Source organism: Eleutherodactylus coqui, chromosome 2 (assembly GCF_035609145.1).
Source record: "Eleutherodactylus coqui strain aEleCoq1 chromosome 2, aEleCoq1.hap1, whole genome shotgun sequence".
NCBI lineage: Eukaryota > Metazoa > Chordata > Amphibia > Anura > Eleutherodactylidae > Eleutherodactylus > Eleutherodactylus coqui.
This window is the reverse complement of record NC_089838.1, coordinates 49545209-49563516: the sequence shown is the minus strand read 5'-3', so window position 1 is coordinate 49563516 and position 18308 is coordinate 49545209. Positions and strand designations below refer to the sequence as shown.

Here is an 18308-nt window from a genome sequence, read left to right as displayed (position 1 = left end):
GGGTTTTTCTTCCTTGTTTTTAGGTTTGCTGAAAAATGAGGGGATTATTATGTCTTGGGACCTATGAAAATGTGATACTACTTTTGGCATAAAGGCCGGGTCCGTTTTAAATACTAATTTGGTGTCCGAGATTTTCAGGAACGGGTGGCGAATGGACAAGGCCTGCAGCTCACTAACCCGTCTTGCAGAGGTGATGGCTACGAATAAAATGGTCTTGATAGTAAGCATTTTTATGGGTAGTGCTTCAATCGGCTCGAATGGTACCGTTGTCATGGCCCTTAGGGCCTAATTAAGGCTCCAGTCTGGAAAAAGATTTATGGGCCTAGGCCGTAATCTAGTTGCTGTTGCTAGGAACCTGTTGACCCATCTGTTGTCTGCGACCTTTGTGTCACAAATGGCGATAAGGGCTGCGACCTGGACCTTCAAGGTGCTTGGAGAGAGGCCCATCTCTAGGCCCTCCTGCAAGAACTCTTAAGATTAGAGGGATGTCCGGGATAGAATCTCCGCGATCCCTTTCCTGTCTCCATGAGGAAAACCTTCTCCAAACTTTCTGGTAGATAAGGTGGGTCGTCTTTTTTCTGCTGGACATTAACGTTTCTACTACTCTCTCTGAGAATCCCTTCTCTTTTAGTGAGGATTCCTCAAGAGCCATGCTGTTAAGTGGAGCTTGTCTAGGCTCGGATGGTTCAGTGGCCCCTGCGATAGAAGATCTGTCCAGGTAGGGAAGGTGACTGGGTCCTGGACGCTCAATGTTGCTAGAAGACCGAACCAGCTTCTCTTGGGCCAGAAGGGGGTCACCAGGATTAGTGTGCATACCTGGGTTCTGAAATGTTGTAAGACTCTGGGGATCAACGGTATAGGAGGAAAGGCGTACGCCAGCCCCTCTCCCCAGTCTTGGCCTAGGGCGTCTACTGCTGTCGGTCGATCTCCTGGCCGGAGGGAGAAGAAGTTGCTTACTTTGGCATTTTCCCTGGTTGCGAACAGGTCCAATTGTGGGGTCCCCCACTGGTTGGTCAGGATTCTGAATGCTTCCAGGGAGAGAGACCATTCTCCTGGGTCTATTTGCCTTCTGCTCAGAAAGTCCGCTTTTTGGTTTAGCGTCCCCTTCAAGTGGGTTGCCGTGATCAAGAGGATCCGGGCCCTCTGCCCAGTGGAAAATTTTCTGTGCAATGTTTTGCAGGGCGGGAGATCTTGTGCCCCCTTGGTGTCGTATATGGGCGACCGCGGTGATATTGTCTGACAGTATCTTTTATATGCTGGTCCCGTAGCGAGTTCCCTAACTGCTGTAGGACCTGCCATACAGCCTGTAGTTCCCTGTAATTTGAGGACTGTTCTTTTGTCCTTTGAGGCCATGGGCCCTGAAAGAACTGGTTCCCCACATGCGCTCCCCATCCCCAGGCGCTTGCATCCGTTGTGATGTGAGTGGCTGGGTTTTGTAGCCAATGAACACCTCTGCAGGTTCTCTGGGGATGTCCACCAACGCAGGGATGTTTTCACCGCGCTTGGGATGTACATTCTTGTCCCTAGAGAGGACTGCCTTTTGTCCCACGTGGATAGGACTGAGGCTTGCAGGGCTCTGGTGTGAGCCTGGGCCCATGCCACTCCTGGAATGCATGACGTCAAGCTTCCCAGGAGAGACATGGCTTCCCGAATTGTGCATAATCATCTCCGTAGAAAGGTTTTGACTAGCCGTCGGATTTTTTGTATTTTCTCCTCGGGTAGGCAGGAGCGTTGCGATTCTGAGTCGAGCGTTATACCCAGAAACGTTTTCTGCTTGTCGGGATCTAGGCTGGATTTTTCCCAGTTTATGATCCATCCTAAGGATTGGAGAAGTTCTAGCACTATCCTCAGGTGTTTCGTTAGGAGTTCTCTGGACCCTGCTATTTTTAAAATATCGTCCAGGTAGGGTACTATTAGGACCGACTTCTTCCTCAGGTAGGCGACTACCTCTGCCATAATTTTGGTGAAGATTCTGGGTGCTGAGGAGATCCCAAAGGGCAGGCATCTGAATTTATGGTGCTCTATTCCCTTGCCCATATCCACTGCGAACCTTAGGTATTTCTGGGACCCCTCGTGGATCAGGACGTGGAAATAAGCATCCTTTAAATTGATGGATGCCATGTAGGCTCCTTTGGGAATCAACTTTATCGTTGAGGAGATGGACTCCATCTTGAATTTTCTGTATCTGATGCAGGTGTTCAGAGGTTTCAGGTTCACTATCATCCGCTGTTTCCCGCAGGGTTTCCTTACTAGGAAGAGCCTGGAATAATGGCCCTGGGTTTCCTCGTTTTGCGGTACGGGGGATGTTGCGTTTAGTTGTTGCAGGTCCCGAACGCTTTGCCTTTAGTAGGTGTAACTGTTTGGAGCCTCCCGTGATAACGAATTTTCTTCTGGGGAGGGACACCAGCTCTATCCGGTATCCCTGCCGTAAGATCTTTGGGATCCATGGGCCTTCGCAAATCGCGGCCCATTGATCCACAAAGCTCCCCAGCCTTGCCCCTACGGGGATGGCGTCAGGGTCTCTGCTTTGGCTCCCCCTGGTGGGGGTTAAAGAGGATGTTCCTTCCTCTGCGCCCCTTGGGGTAACTCCAGCGGCCTGTCTTGCCCTTGCCTCGGTAGGCCTCTGGCTGTTGCACTGGGGCCCGGAAGAAGGTCTTCCCTCTCTGTGGCTTTTCTTCCGGGAATCCCTTCTTTTTGTCGGCCGCCTTCTCTAGAATCTTGTCAAAGTCCGGTCCGAACAAAAACTGGCCGTAGAATGGGAGGGCGCATAGCTTATTTTTTGAGGCTAGGTCGCCTGACCACGATTTCAGCCATAACACTCTTCTGGCTGAGTTAGACCGGGCTGTAGCTTTCGCTGAGAGTTTGACAGTTTCGGCTGCGGCGTCCGCTAGAAAATTTGTTGCCATACGCAGGATCGGAAGGGAATTTAGGATCTGTTCCCTCGGCGTCTTATTGGTTAGGTGTAGCTGTTCTAGCCATACCCCCAGAGTCCGCGCCACACAAGTGGCTGCGATCCCTGGCCTAAGTATGTTTGCCGCTGCCTCCCATGATTTCTTTAGAAGGCCCTCAGCTTTGCGATCCATGGGATCTTTTAACTGTGGGGCGTCCTCAAAGGGCAGGGTCGTTTTCCTGGCTACTTTGGCCACTGGGACGTCTACCTTAGGTACCTCCTCCCAGCTTGCGCAAACTTCCTCCTCGAATGGGTACCTTCTTTTTACCCCTCTAGTGGAGAAGGAGCTTGCGTCTGGTTTCCTCCACTCTTTTTGGATTATTTTGGTGGTATTCTTGTGGACAGGGAAGGTATGCTTGCGCCTCTCCCCTAGTCCCCCGAATATCTCATCTTGTAAGGTACGTGGTTCTCTGGGCTCTTCCATTTTTAGTGTAGCCCTGACTGACTTAATCAATTCCGTTAAGTCGTCTTGATGGAATAGGTATCTTTTTTGGTCCTCATCATCTGAGGACTCCTCGGCCGCCTGTTCCTCTTGCTCCGACCCGATAGAACTCTCGGAGTCGGAAGGCTCGTCAGGAACATACGCCCTTTTCTGGCGTTTCGCTGGCGCCGCCAGCTGTGACGTTAGAGCTGATCGGACCTCCTCCTTCACCAGCTTCCTAACGTCCTCCATGAATCCCCCCGATTCCTCTTTGACTAGCCTAGCTACGCATGGCTTGCATAGAGGCCTCTGGTACGTAGCTGGCAGTCTTATCCCGCATTCCACGCATTTTCTGAGTTTTGTTCTGGGGGGGAATGTCTTTTTTTATCCCCCTGACAAATAAAGCATTTTTGCAGGTAAATATGCAATTTTTCCATACACAACACACTGGAATTTTGCATTTGTATTTTTTGCCGCACTGGCTACTTACGGCCGCTGAGGCTGAGGTTTCAGCTGTCTCTGGGGCTGGAGCACTCATTACTATACCAGTGCTGCAGACACCTTGCGACCTGTAGTGCTGGTTTGTTCTGGCTTCTCTCAGGTTCCTATCTTTTTAAATTTTCGCGCTCCTGCGCTAAGCCCTGCTCCCTCCGCTCCTGGTGCAGACGCGATGACGTCATCGCGCTGGACACGTGACGCGGCTCCCCGCCGTCGAAGGGCTTCCTGGAGCGCCGCGCTGTAACTCTGCAGGGAGGACGAGGGGGACTGAGGCTCCCGCTTTGTACCCCCCCATGGGCCGCCGCGGGAGGAACCTGGCCCGGGGGTTACCACCCCATGTGGCATCTCGGGAGTCGTCTGGCTTGGAAGGGAGGACAGGCTGACCCACTGCCCTCCGATCCGCCTGTAAGTAATCCTGGCTGGCTTCTCCACCAGCCCCTCTCAGAGATCCTGCCTCCTGGCAGGACAGGAAGACACTGAAGAAAGTGGGGGAAGGGGGGGAGCTTTTAACCTCTCAGTATGTTCCTGTCCTATCAGGAGGAGGCAATCAATTGGTGCTGTCGTGGAGACGACTGGGGAAAGGGATTGTGCCAACCGTAAGTAGTCCACTTGGACAAAAAAATGGGGACATTCTTGTGAGTATGGCTTTCACACCTGGTATTAGTAATGGCTTCTCCTTATAGGAGGAAGCATTAAAAACTAAACAGGAAAAAGGATAAAAAGGTGCGCGTTATGCGCCAAAAAAGTGGACGATAACGCTAAGAGACCCATTTGCTCGGACTGCACTACAAAAATAGTAAAAGACTAGCAACAAAACCTAAAAAAAGCGGCGGCCGGCTCCCAGTGATGACACGGCGCCACATCGTATGCAAAGACGTCAGACGCACGCTGCGGCAGCTGGCTCCGAGGGGATGCAGCGCTGCACCGTGCGTGATGATGGATGCACTCTAGTGGCATCAGCGCGCCAAATTCAAAGTAGGGGATTTGAATCCCTGAGAATGTTTCCTACGGGATTCAAGCTCTGCATCTCCTCTTAACGCTGTGGACAGCATAGAGGTAGCAGGGGAAATCCAGAAACTGTGAGCATAGTATGATTGATATAAAGACAATCACCTGTATGTGGCAGGCTGAAGCTCTATAGTCAAGCCATGATGGGTAGTTCACTTGAACAGAAACTCGTGGTATATGATCAATATAAAGGCAATCACCTGCTATTGCAGGATGAAACGCCATAGTAAAGCCATGGTGAGTAGTTCTCTGGAACAGAAACTCATGGTATATGATTGATATAATTGCAATTACCTGCTATTGAAAGATGAAACTCCATAGCAAAGCCATGGTGAGTAGTTCTCTGGAACAGAAACTCATGCTATATGATTGATATAATAGCAATCACCTGTTGTTGTTTTTTTTCCAGGATGGAAATCCATAGTCAAGGCTGCGGGAAGGCTAATCAGGGCGGAGATAAAGTAATCTCCGCCAGACGGTCAGAGAACTAGTCTCTAACCCCAGCTGGGTCCTTCTAGACCAGCAAATAAGAGCCCGTATTTATGAGCACCCTGAGGGCGGCAGTTCCTTACTTTCTACACTAAAGGGAAAATATTATACAAAGATTCAGCTAGTAGAACTGATATCTGTGATACTAGAGTCACAGATACAAGGACAAAACTTAAAATTCAACAGCTAAAGTGGAAAGGAGCAGCTTTGTAAAAGGCTGGCAAGCTTCCATAAAAACCATATAAAGACTGCACGTAGTCTTCTAGAAACCATTATAGTAGCCACCTGGTGGCACGCCTAGTGTGCCTGTGGCCCTCATAGCTAAGAGACTATCTGAAGCTAGCAGGTGCCGCAGCAGAGCCATACTTTTCAAGGAAATTTTTTTCTTCTTTGTGGAAAAACAGCAAGGGGAAAACAGATAGAGGAACCTATCAAAAGATTGCTTGTGTAATAGCCTCTCTTTGCCCCTTAACGACCATATCTTCGGGATCCAATAGAATCTCTATTTTTGCCCCTTTTTTTCCTGTAATGGTTATTTTTCATCTTTGCTTGACTTAACCATACTTAACTCTATTAGGTCTCGATTCCCCGGCTTAAAGGGGTTGTCCCGCGCCGAAACGTTTTTGTTTTTTTTCAATAGCCCCCCGTTCGGCGCGAGACAAACCCGATGCATGTTATAAAAAAAAAAAAACGTCCAGTACTTACCCGAATCCCCGCACTCCGGCGACTTCTTACCTTAGTAAGATGGCCGCCGGGATCTTTACCCACGATGCACCGCGGGTCTTCTCCCATGGTGCACCGTGGGCTCTGTGCGCTCCATTGCCGATTCCAGCCTCCTGATTGGCTGGAATCGGCACACGTGACGGGGCGGAGCTACAAGGAGCAGCTCTCCGGCACGAGCAGCCCCATTCGGAAAGGAGAAGACCGGACTGCGCAAGCGCGTCTAATCGGGCGATTAGACGCTGAAATTAGACGGCACCATGGAGACGGGGACGCTAGCAACGGAACAGGTAAGTGAATAACTTCTGTATGGCTCATATTTAATGCACGATGTACATTACAAAGTGCATTAATATGGCCATACAGAAGTGTATAACCCCACTTGCTTTCGCGGGACAACCCCTTTAAGGAAGGCAGCGTCGTTTACACGTTGCACTCAAAGACGCATACTACATATTCCCATCCACCTGGCATACAAAAAAATCTATTAGATGACTTAAAATGAGTTTTAAATTTATTTTCAGCCTGAACCCAGACACCCAAGTAGTTCTCGGACTATTCCTTGATTCCTCGAAGTGTTACTCCTTTCCTCAAATAAAAATGAGGATTTTTAGTCATTGGAACACTTAAAAATATTGTTGGCCAATGGTGTCTTATTCAGCACCAGAAACCCTCTTCGAATGTCCATCAAAAGAATATTCTCCTGGGCAGAGAACTAGATGGTCTTTATCGGCTGTTCATCTAAAAGGCTCTCAAAACCTTATTGCAGTTTTTGCGGGGAAGGTTAGATCCAGGGAAATGGTCCCTAAAACTCTAAAACTATACATATTCAATCTGTTGATCCAGCTAACCCCAGATAGACCTCTTGCATCAAAGATAAATTCGAAATACAGAAATGTTCTTTTTCCTTAATCCCAGCAAACAATCCCCTGGCGCCAAATGCATCTTCACAAGCATGGGACATAAATTTGCCATATTTTTTTCCATTTTCCCTTAAATTCACGGACTTTGCGTAAAAGCCAGAATTGCTGGACGGGGTTGTATGCAATGCACAGCATTGTCTTTCTAGGCGATACGACCACTGATTCCGCTGGTTTCAGGCAGGACCTGTTTTTTGTCTTGAGATCCAGTGTTCTTTCAGGAGACCCTCTGCACAAAGCTGATGGCCTGGCTACTGAGCGGCAGAGACTGAGACACCAATGATTATCGTCCAAGATAATACACACTCTCTTAAGGGTTGAAAGAAATCCACTTCCAATATATACGAGACTCTGGGAAAAAATTCTCCCAACTGGTATGGAGCAGATAGTCCACATCCCAGCAGCCGGAACCTTATAAGATCTGAGACCCTAGTTTAGGGTCAGATAGCCTCTATGAACAGCTCTCTGAGGCCTGTACATTCAGTATCATGGAAACACCTATACATCAAAGTAGCCTTGCTGGTACTTATTACAGGGTTATTACAACCCTGGGTGGATTGGTGAGATATAGGAATTATCCGGTAAAGTCCTACCTAAAGGTGCTTGACGACAGGATAGTCATAAGACTAGACTTATTTCTCTGTTCTAATGCGGTATGGACGTTCCACAATGAAACGCGGAATAATTCTGCCTTCCTTCTGTCAAGTTTTTAAAATAACAAAGAACGGCGCTTGTGCAGTTTAGACATGACACGTGCAGTCCTGACCTATTCAGAGGTCTCAAAAAAGCCTTTAAAAAAAACAACAAAAAAAACAGAACTTATTCTGTAGATGTCAGGAAGAAAGAAAAAAACAGCATCTGAGGATACAATCGCTGGATGGATTAAAATATTATTTCGGGGAGCATCTAAAGCCAAAGATCTGCTTTCCCTTGAGGGGTTGAGAGCCCACACTACAAGGGCTCTCGCTTCCTCATGGGCTGAACGTAGTAAAACTCTGCAGAACATTTGCAAAGCTGCAACATGATGTAGCATGCACACATGGTCTAAGCATTATCGCCTGGATCTCTATACTGATAGGGCGCTGGCCTTTGGGCAGAAGGTCCTCTAGGCAGTAGTTTCCCCCCCTAAAAGCTTGATGATTTGGTATACCTCCACGTGTGCTGTCAGGATGGATGTGATGGAAAGACAAGAATTATTTCTTACCGATAATTCCTTTTCCATGAGTCCATCATGAGAGCGCATACTTTCCCACCCTTGTACGATTTATAATGCTTGTACATTAATTGATCTATTTCAGTGCTAATAGAAAAACTGTTGGACCTCGTATCCGATGTGATGATTTGGAAGTCAATGGAGTCAAGCGGTGGGAGGTGGCCTTTTAAAGAACTCCTCTTCCTGTCCCAAGGAACACAGGCGGAGCAACCTCCATGTGTGCTGTCATGATGGACTCATGGAAAAGGAATTATCGGTAAGAAATAATTCTTGTGTTTCGCCATTTTTAGTGCGTCTTGTTTCTACGGCGCACAAACTGCAACAAAAGCGACATGATAACTTTATTCTATGGGTCGGTACGATTACTACGATACCAAACTTGTATAGGTTTTTTTCTTACTGTACTACTTCCCCCCCCCCCCCCCCTCAAGACATTTAATTTCTTTCAATTATTTTCTGCGGTCATTTTGTGCGCGCAATAACTTTTTTATTTTTCTGTTGACAGTTTAGCAAGGGCTCATTTTTTGCGGGATGTCCTGTAGTTTCCGATAGTATCAATTTGGAATACATACGACTTTTTGATCGCTTTTTATTGCGTTTTTTTTGGGAGACAGGGTAGCTAAAAAAGTGCATTTCTGTCGTTCTTTATTTTTTTTTTTTTCGGACAACGTTCACCGTGCGGGAAAAATAATGAGCTACTTTGATAGTACGGTCTTTTACGGACACGGCGATACCAAATATGTATTTTTATTTTATAATTTAGATTTTTTAATAGTAGATATGGCAAAATGGGGTGATTTAAACTTTTATAACTCTTTTTTTTACAATTAAAAAAACTATAGAATTTTTTTTTTTACTTTACATTCAAGTCCCCCTGGAGGACTTTAACATGCGATGCTTTGATCACTCCTGCAGTATGACATAATGCTATAGCATTACGTCAGACTGCCTGTTGAATTGCAGTATATCAAGCCACCCCATCGGGATGGTTTGATAGGCAGTCTGGTAAGGCAGCCCTGGGGCCTTTCATTAGGCCCCCGGCTACCATGACACCTGCACGGCTTCCACGATCTCACCATAGGGGGGGCCGTGCGGGACCCCCGAACATCGTTCGGGGGACCTAAATGCTGCTGTCAGAATTGACAGCGGCATTTAAATGGTTAATAGCCGCAATCGGCCGGTGGCTATTGCCCGGGGGTGTCAGCTGTTATAAAGAGCTGACGCCCGCACTGTATGAAGAGAGGTTGCCACGCAACCGCTCTTCATACATACCCCACCGCTCCATGACGTACCGGTACGTCATGGAGCGGGAAGGGGTTAATGACATTGGATGTTTGGCTCCAAATTCATTGTGAACCCAATCAGACACTTCCCTGATGGATAATTATCTGCCTGTATTTATCATAATGTATTTCTGAGGACATCATTCATCCTGCCCAGATCTCCAACTCCACGTGTTTAAATGCAGCCTACGGCCCTCAACGTTGCCCATTTCTTTGTGCCCCTTCTTAAACAGCACATCTTAAACCCCCAATCTGCTCTGATATCTTTGCCTGGGAGATACCTTGCCTATGCAGGATAACTACCTCTTGACTTGTTGCTGGGCTCAGTCTTGTTGTGCTGTATGACCTTTTGAAACTGTCTTCCAGGCCTCGCCTTTGGGGGGGGAACAGCCAGACTGCTACAGTTTAAGCCTCCTACACAGCTGTTTGTTTCAGTTAATGACTGTTTCAACCTACATATGAAAATGATGATCATTATCACCTGTTTGGTATAATTGGTTAATCATACATCTGACTATAATCCTACAAAATCCCTGAGTTTGTGCAAGAGTACCTAGAAGAATTGACGGTGTTGTGAAGGTGAAGGGCAGTCACACCATTTCTATTTCTGCAAGCATTTTTTCCACACCTGCCTAAGACTTTTTCATGGTTTTGTCGATGATGTGGATCCTCCAGAGAGATGTGGCTCTGCAGATGACCCCTCCTCTAATGCAGAATGCATTGATGGGATATTGAGTAGAACCCTTTAACAGTCTATCTATCCCTGATTCAGGCTCCTTGTTTTAATGACATCACACCATTGGACGATAACCTCAGGACAAAACCATGATTTCATGGAGCTGGACGCGGTACAATTATACACCCAGTAGGGTCACGTGACACAGTGCAGTGTACACCCTGCAGCAATGTGAGATTGTCTCCACCAAAGGTACACTTCCTGCAGAACAATTCTTTCCTACGTCAGCGCTAAACATTTACATTAACCCCTGATTTCCTGATACAGAGCTCCAAATCCCTTGTAGTGTTACATGATAAAATTGCCTGCTTGCAGCCACCACTAGAGGGAGCTCAATGCATACAAAGGTCAATGTATAAGAGTATATAGCACTTGGGTGAAGGACCATGGCCTAAATCCAGCCTGGAATGTCACATGTGACTAGAAAGGATATCTAGACACAGAAGGACCAGCTCTACACTTTTCCTGAAGGACACAGCCAGTATTTGTCAAAGAGAGCGGCGCAAGCACAGAGAGAAGGTGCCATTTTGTATTCTGAGCTCCAGCCCACCTCCACACTGCTCTATTAAGCAACTCACAAGTGGCGGCACAGCTCGGAACCCCTGCCCCCGGCAAACTAGTGACTCACCAAGGTAGAGCACTAAAGAGGTGGAAGGGTAGAAACCCCATCATCGTGCTGAAAGCGCCATAGCTATGTTAAGGAGTAGTTACATTTAGGGCGCATTCACATGAGCGTATGCAGTTTCAGTCCGTGAAATATGCATTTTCAGGGACTGAAAATGTGTATTCACTGTTTGTTTTTTCACTGTTTTTCATGTGTGCAAAAAAAAAAATAAAAACCACAAAAGGGCCCACAGATTTCTCTAATGTGGCCCTTGGTGAAGATGACTTTGACCCCCTGGTATATGGTGAGCTCCTCCTAGTGGTGGCTGCAGGTAGACAGAATTTTAATCATGTAAGGCCACTCTCACACAGGCGTTTTCTCCTGCGTTTTCAGCACAGCGCTAATCGCTGTCAATCACTACCATTGATTTCATTGGGGCTTTTCAGACAAGCGCTGAAACGCAGCATTTTTCATGCTGCATTTTTTTAAGCGCTGTCTGTTTTATTTTCATGCATTTTAAAATGCAATGCTTTGCCCATTGAAATGAATGGGGCAGGTTTTCGGCGCTGCTGAAGACGTGGTAGAATGTGGTTAGGTTTTTCACTGTGTTTTCAGCTGCATTTTTTCACTTCTGCCATTATCAGCCTGCTTGGCTGCATTTATAACTGTGCTGGAAACGCAGTGTTTTTACAAGTGCGTGTGTGAGAGCGGCCCCACTCTAAGGCCGCCTGCACACGGGCGGAAATCCCGCCGCGGGATTTCCGCCACTGAAAGTTTGCATAGGAGTGCATTACAATACGCACTCCTATGCAGACGGCCGCGGTTTGGCCGCGCGAAATCTCGCGCGGCAAACAAACCGCGACATGTCCTATTTTTGTGCAGGGCACACACTCATCTGGCCGCCGGCTCCGGTCTGCGCATGCGCCGGCTGCGCCGCAGCCATCGCATAAAAGAGCTGGGGCCGCCAGGCACGGGAGAGTACGCGCTCGTCCCTGCAGGCTCTCAGGTCGGGTCCCGCGGCGAGAATTCTCGCTGCCGGATCCGACCCGCTCGTGTGCAGGCGGCCTATGCAGGGGAGTTGGAGCTCCGGATCAGAAAACAGGGCTCTGACCTCAATGGTCTATTACGACAATTTCAGAATATTGGAGCAGTGGGACCCCCACAGGTCTCTAGAAGAGGGGTCCCAGAGACCCTGCATGAATAGAGTGATGGTTGAGCGCATGTGCTGCCATTCCAATAATCTCTATGGGACTGCCAGCGATGGGGGAGCGCTTGTACTTCTCTGGCTCTAGCAATGCTGTTGAAATGAGTAGACCGGCAGCGTGCATGTGCAAACGCCACCCCTTAATGGGTGCAGGGGAACTGCATTCTCGTGATTGGTGGGGCTCCCAGCATTGATAAGAGGTTTCCGGAGGCAAATAATGGTGTTAGGCCGTTTGCACCTTCTGAGGGCCTCCTTCTCACCCGTGCCGCTGCTCTGAGCCTGGCAGTGACTGCAGTGGTGGCATGCTGTTTGTTCACCGCCCACCAATCGCCAACCTCAACAGTCACGGCCTACTAGGCACAGATGCCCGCTGAGGTCAGCCATTGGTGAGCACTGAATAGAACGTAACCACTGCAGTCGCTTGTGGGAAAGGACTGGAGCAGCTGTGGCGCTGATCGGAGGAGGCCATTGAATAGGAGACTACAGCTTTTTTTTTTTTCTATCTTAGGCCGCCTGCACATGGGCGGGTCGGATTTCGAAAGCAGAATCCGGCCCTGGTAGCAGTGGCGTCTGCGCATACCTGCTTTCTTTTTCTTCCAGATTTACTTCAGGGCTCGCTGTCAATAACTACAGCATGTAAACAGATGATAGGGGGCTCCACCTATCAGCTATTGGCACGCTGTAGTGCAATTGCAAGGTACCAATTGATTCCCATGAAAGCCAGAAGCCTGACAAAGGCCTCCATGTCTGCCATGTAACTCAGCCTATTAGGTCCCACCTCCCGCAGAGTATAATAGCCTGCAGTGTACTGTCCTAGCAATGGAATGATCTTCAAGTCCCCATCAAGGACTAAAAAAAAAGAGAAATCTATCAAGTTTAATTGAAAGAAAAAAAATCTGGTTTTAGAAAAAAATACCTATTTTTTTCCCCCACAAAAACCCAACCTAAATGGATAAAATACCCCCAAAATTGTTTTTTTTTTTTTTTTTGCTCGCCTTACAAAAAAAAAAAATTACATAAAAGCCTTTCAAAAGTCCATCAAAATGGTACCAATAAAACGTACAACTCTTCCAACGAAAGACGAGCCCCCACAGAGCGCCGCTACCGGCTAAAATAACAATGTTCTGGGTCTCAGAATGCGACAATGCAGATTTAATTTTTCTTTAAAGTATTTTTATTGTGCAAAAGTAGTTAAAAACAAAAAGTCTCTATAAACTTATTGCAGTAATCATGCCGATCAGATAAGAAAGTTATCGGGTTATTTTAACAGAATGGCGAATGCTGTAAAAACAAGCCCCCGAAACAACGGCGCAATTTCTAGACAGTTTTTCCATCTCCCCACCCAGAAAATGTAATACAACACAGAGTTACGGCCGGTAATATATACTACAACTCCCACACATATACACACATACGCCCTCAAGACAATTTCCTGAACCAACTTGTGCAGGAACCAACAAGAGGGAGGGCCACTCTGGACCTAGTACTAACCAACAAACCGGAAAGTATAAAGGGGGGTTCAGGTTGAGGGGCACTTGGGGAACAGTGACCACAATATAATCAACTTCCAGCTGTCATTCAATAAGAAGCCTTATCAGGGAGCGTCAAAGAAACTAAACTTTAGTAACGCAAAATTTGATCAGCTTAGAACTACTATCGGTAACATTAATTGGGACAACATCCTCAAAAATATCAGTTCAGAGGACAAATAGGAAAAGTTTAAAAGGATCCTAATCGCCTCATGTGAGCAGTTCATTCCCTTTAAAAATAAAAGAAACTCAACTAAAAGGAAACCAATGTGGCTCGACAAGACGGTACGAGGGGCAATAAACAAAAAGAAGAAAGCGTTCAAACTACTAAAGCAACAAGGAAGCGAAGAAGCGCTAAAATCATACAGGGAAAAAAACAAAATATGCAAAGACACGATCAAAACTGCCAAGGAGGAAGCAGAAAGACGGATCGCCAAAGAGAGCAAAAACAACCCGAAGCTATTTTTCAACTATATCAACAGCAAAAGGATTTGCAGGGAGAGCGCTGGCCCTTTAAAAAACAATGCAGAAGAAATCATTGATGATGACCAAGGGAAAGCAAATCTACTAAACAGTTTCTTCTCAAGTGTATTCACAAACGAAAAGGAAATGCCACACGAGCTGCAGGGGAATAAAACGAACCCCTCACAAAATATCTCATACCTAACGCAGGAGGAGGTACGGAAGCATCTAAAGAAAACTAAAATTGATAAATCGCCGGGCCCAGATGGATTACACCCAAGGATACTAAGGGAACTAAGTGACGAGATAGCTAGGCCGCTATACCTAATATTTCTGGACACTATCAAGACCGGTGTAGTACCATTGGATTGGCGCATTGCCAACGTGGTTCCAATTTACAAAAAAGGGAGCAAAAGTGAGCCTGGTAACTACAGGCCAGTAAGTCTCACTTCAGGGGATTCTGAGAGACGCCATCGATGAGTACCTTAAGGAGATTAAGGGAATAACTCCTCACCAGCATGGATTCATGAAGGGTCGCTCATGTCAGACAAATCTGATCAGTTTCTACGATGAAGTAAGCTCTAAGCTGGACTTGGGAGAATCTATTGATCTTGTATATCTGGACTTCTCTAAAGCCTTTGACACCGTGCCACATAATAGGCTAATATACAAAATGAGGCAGCTCGGACTGGGCGAAAACGTGTGTACGTGGGTAAAAAATTGGCTCAATGATAGAAAGCAGAGGGTGGTAATAAATGGTTCGTACTCTGATTGGACCACAGTCGCTAGCGGGGTGCCACACGGTTCAGTATTAGGCCCCACTCTGTTCAACATATTTATCAATGACCTGATAGAGGGGCTGCACAGCAAAATATCAATATTTGCAGATGACACAAAATTATACAATATAATTAATGGAACGGAGGACAATGTACGGCTACAAACAGACCTAGATAAGCTGGGGGCTTGGGCAAAAAAATGGCAAATGAAGTTCAATGTTGAAAAATGTAAGACTATGCACATGGGCAGGAGAAACGGATGTCACAAATATTCACTTAATGAGGTACCGCTGGGGAAAAGTGATATGGAAAAGGATCTGGGGGCATTAGTGGATAATAGACTAAACTGGAGTAACCAATGCCAGTCAGCTGCTGCAAAGGCAAATAAAGTCTTGGGGTGCATTAAAAGAGGTATAGGGGCGAAGGACGAGAACATTATCCTTCCATTATATAAGGCACTTGTCAGGCCTCACATGGAATACTGCGTACAGTTCTGGTCACCGGTGCTCAGGAAAGATGTCACAGTGCTTGAGGGGGTTCAAAGAAGGGCAACTAAACTAATACATGGCATGACGGGACTGGAATACCCAGAGAGGCTATCAAAATTGGGACTATTTACTCTAGAAAAAAGAAGGTTAAGAGGCGACCAAATAACCATGTATAAGTACATAAGGGGACAATACAAGGATCTCTCCCATGATCTGTTTACACCCAGGACCATGACGGTAACAAGAGGACATCCGCTACGATTAGAGGAAAGTAGGTTTCATCACCAACATAAAAGGGGATTCTTTACTGTAAGAGCAGTTAGACTGTGGAACTCTCTGCCAGAGGAAGTGGTGATGGCAAAATCCATAGAGGAGTTTAAAAGGGGACTTGATGTCTTTCTGGAGAAGAAGGAAATTACAAGATATAAATCTTAGGTTAATTGTCAATCTGGGTATGCAGGCAGGTAGGAACTATTAGGGGTTGATCCAGGGAACAGTCTGATTGCCATTAGGGAGTCGGGAAGGAATTTTTTCCCCAAAAGGGCTAATTGGCTTCTGGCCTTGGGGTTTTTTGCCTTCCTCTGGATCAACACAGTAGGATAGACAGGCTGGACTAGATGGACATTGTCTTCATTCAGCCTTACATACTATGTTACTATGTTACTCATATGGCTATCAGCAAGTTACAGCTCTTGCAATGCAATAATGAAAATCTCTTGGTCCTTAAGTCGCAAAATAGTCCATCACTAAGGGCTTAATGTTGAAAAATCCCTTTAAGGGTCCTTTTACATGGAACAGAATATTCCCCAACAATGTTGCACAATATGCCGTCCCGAAATTCAGCGTCTGTGTACTTTGATGCAGAATTGCCAGCAGATTTCTGCCTTTTTCAATTCCGCATCAAAACCCGCACAAAATAAGTGGGGATTGTTGCCGAATGTTCCACAGGAGGGCATATCCACAGCGCTGTCGCAGAATATCCGTCCCGTGTGAAAGCGGTGTGTTCACACGTAGCAGAAATATCCACAGCCCAGATGTTACCGCATCTTATCTGTAGGGGGCAGTAAATATATGTGCAGCCACATACAGTCCAATATTGCTGTATGATGGACAAGACGAGGCAGCAGCATTATAGTGCAACGAAAGGGTGGCAGGGCTGTAATCTGAAGCGTTATCACATTTCTTATGAGTATCCGGGTGTGGACGGCGAGGCCGCAGGAGTCACACAATGGTGTGTGTGGGGGTTTCATAGCTGGGGGGGGGGGGGGGGGGGAGTAATCACAACAGGTTCCATAGACCCCATATTAGGGCCATTACTGCTGCACAGAATGCCATATGGTACCCACACAGTGCCAATATGTGACTATGAAGAGCCACATACAGTAGTGGCCAGGGAATGCCATACTATGCCCATAAAGAACCAAGCCAGGGCACTATAGCAGGCTGTACTTTTCTCACAGCTGAGGGTTTGTTACAATCTACCCAGTCTAGACAATCCTCTGTGAAGCGAGCACATCAGTATAAAATCTCTATCCTGTCTTGATAATTTGTTACAATGTATCAGCCTGGCCTTTTTAGTACTAAGGACTGTTATACATTGTAACAACCCCCCAGTGGTGAGAACTAAGGGTTTAGGACAGGTGTATAAACAAGAATAGTCCTATTCACTTACAGCAAACAGAGATCTGCACAATGGTACGGAATTAAAACCACAAGACATGTTAGAACCAGGCATGATTTATAAAATGGCGCATCAAACTGCGCTAAAAGGTAAAATGAATTTATGGGAATGCTGGGTGTCAACATTCCTGGACGGCAGTGTCCTGTATGATCCCTGCTCCCACATCATGAGGTCGTAACACAGATCCTCATACGACCACCATGTGAGCTGTAATGTCCGCCATAGTGGTTGTCAGATTTCCTGTAACTCCACTCTTTAAAAACAAATGTTAAAAATTTTTTATAAGAAGTTGATGTAGACTTTTCCGATGCTCCTCAGCCCATTCCTCTTGGTCATACAGATGTCCAGCATGTCCCGGGTGGGCAGGAAGGTGTCAGTGTCCAGGATGAACCTCTGCAGCGCTCGCTCTCCAGGAAGCGCGTTCTTTTTGTTCTCCTTATTGACGCTGTCCAATAAGACGCCTCGAATGTCTTTGGGTTTTCCCGGCAAGCCAAACACCATGAAGAGTCCGAGGCAGTCGGGGCCGATGAGGCGGCAGAACTCCTCCAGCTTCTCGTAAAGGCTCCGGTTCTTGTAGAAGGAATCCGTAAGTTGTATTTCCTTGAAGGCTCCTTGGTGGAGCGCCTCAGGGTCACCTCTACCGTCTCCATTGAAGTCAGACATCCGAAAGGCCTGAACGGCAATCTGAAGCTTCACGGACTTGTCCGGACCCATCAGTGTCCATATCCAGTCCACGCCAAACAAGAGGGCCTGCTGCTTGGTCATTTTACTGGTCGCAATCCGTTCTGCCACGCCCTTCTCGATGCAGAAGTTGATGAAGTTCACCAGGAAGATCTCGGTCAGGGTGTCAATGCTGGGACGAAGGTTGCCACTAGGGTCCTCAAATCCGAGATAGTCCTTCAGCTTGTCGGAGGCGTGCACCACTCCCTGGCTGAATATTTCACAGATAATGTCCGCCTTCTCCGGCTGGGATATGATCATGGGAACGGAGGGTGTCTGACCCATCCTCTGAGGTCGTCAGATCTGAGATGCCATCATTGGGAAGGAGATGAGAGAAGACAACCTAAAGACATTCTGTGATCCTGCAGCTGTGAACTGGCACTGCCAACGGGACGTGTTGGTGGGAGGGGCCAGTAATTGTATCACCTACTGGAACTAGTCCGACAACTTTCACCTAAGAGAAATTTAAAGAGGCGGATGCCATAACGGTGACAGGACTATAAAAGGGTTTAACCCCTTCCTGCTGCAGCCCTTTTCAGTTTTCTCATTTTCTTTTTTCCTCACCCCCCACCCTACCAAAAAACTCTAATTTTTCCAATGACA

At 46.9% G+C, this 18308-nt stretch overlaps 1 protein-coding gene across 1 annotated transcript; it reads right to left on the bottom strand.

Annotated features, from left to right (window-relative positions):
• Positions 1-17023: 17023 nt before the first annotated feature.
• On the bottom strand, positions 17024-18251 carry REP15 (RAB15 effector protein). The gene has a single exon (XM_066590858.1). It carries the CDS (start codon positions 17988-17990, stop codon positions 17265-17267), a length of 726 nt encoding a protein of 241 aa, XP_066446955.1. The 5' UTR covers positions 17991-18251; the 3' UTR covers positions 17024-17264.
• Positions 18252-18308: the final 57 nt, after the last annotated feature.

Excerpts from the sequence above, each read along its gene's own strand:
- REP15 (XM_066590858.1), bottom strand. The coding sequence starts at position 17,990 with ATGGGTCAGACACCCTCCGTTCCCATGATCATATCCCAGCCGGAGAAG.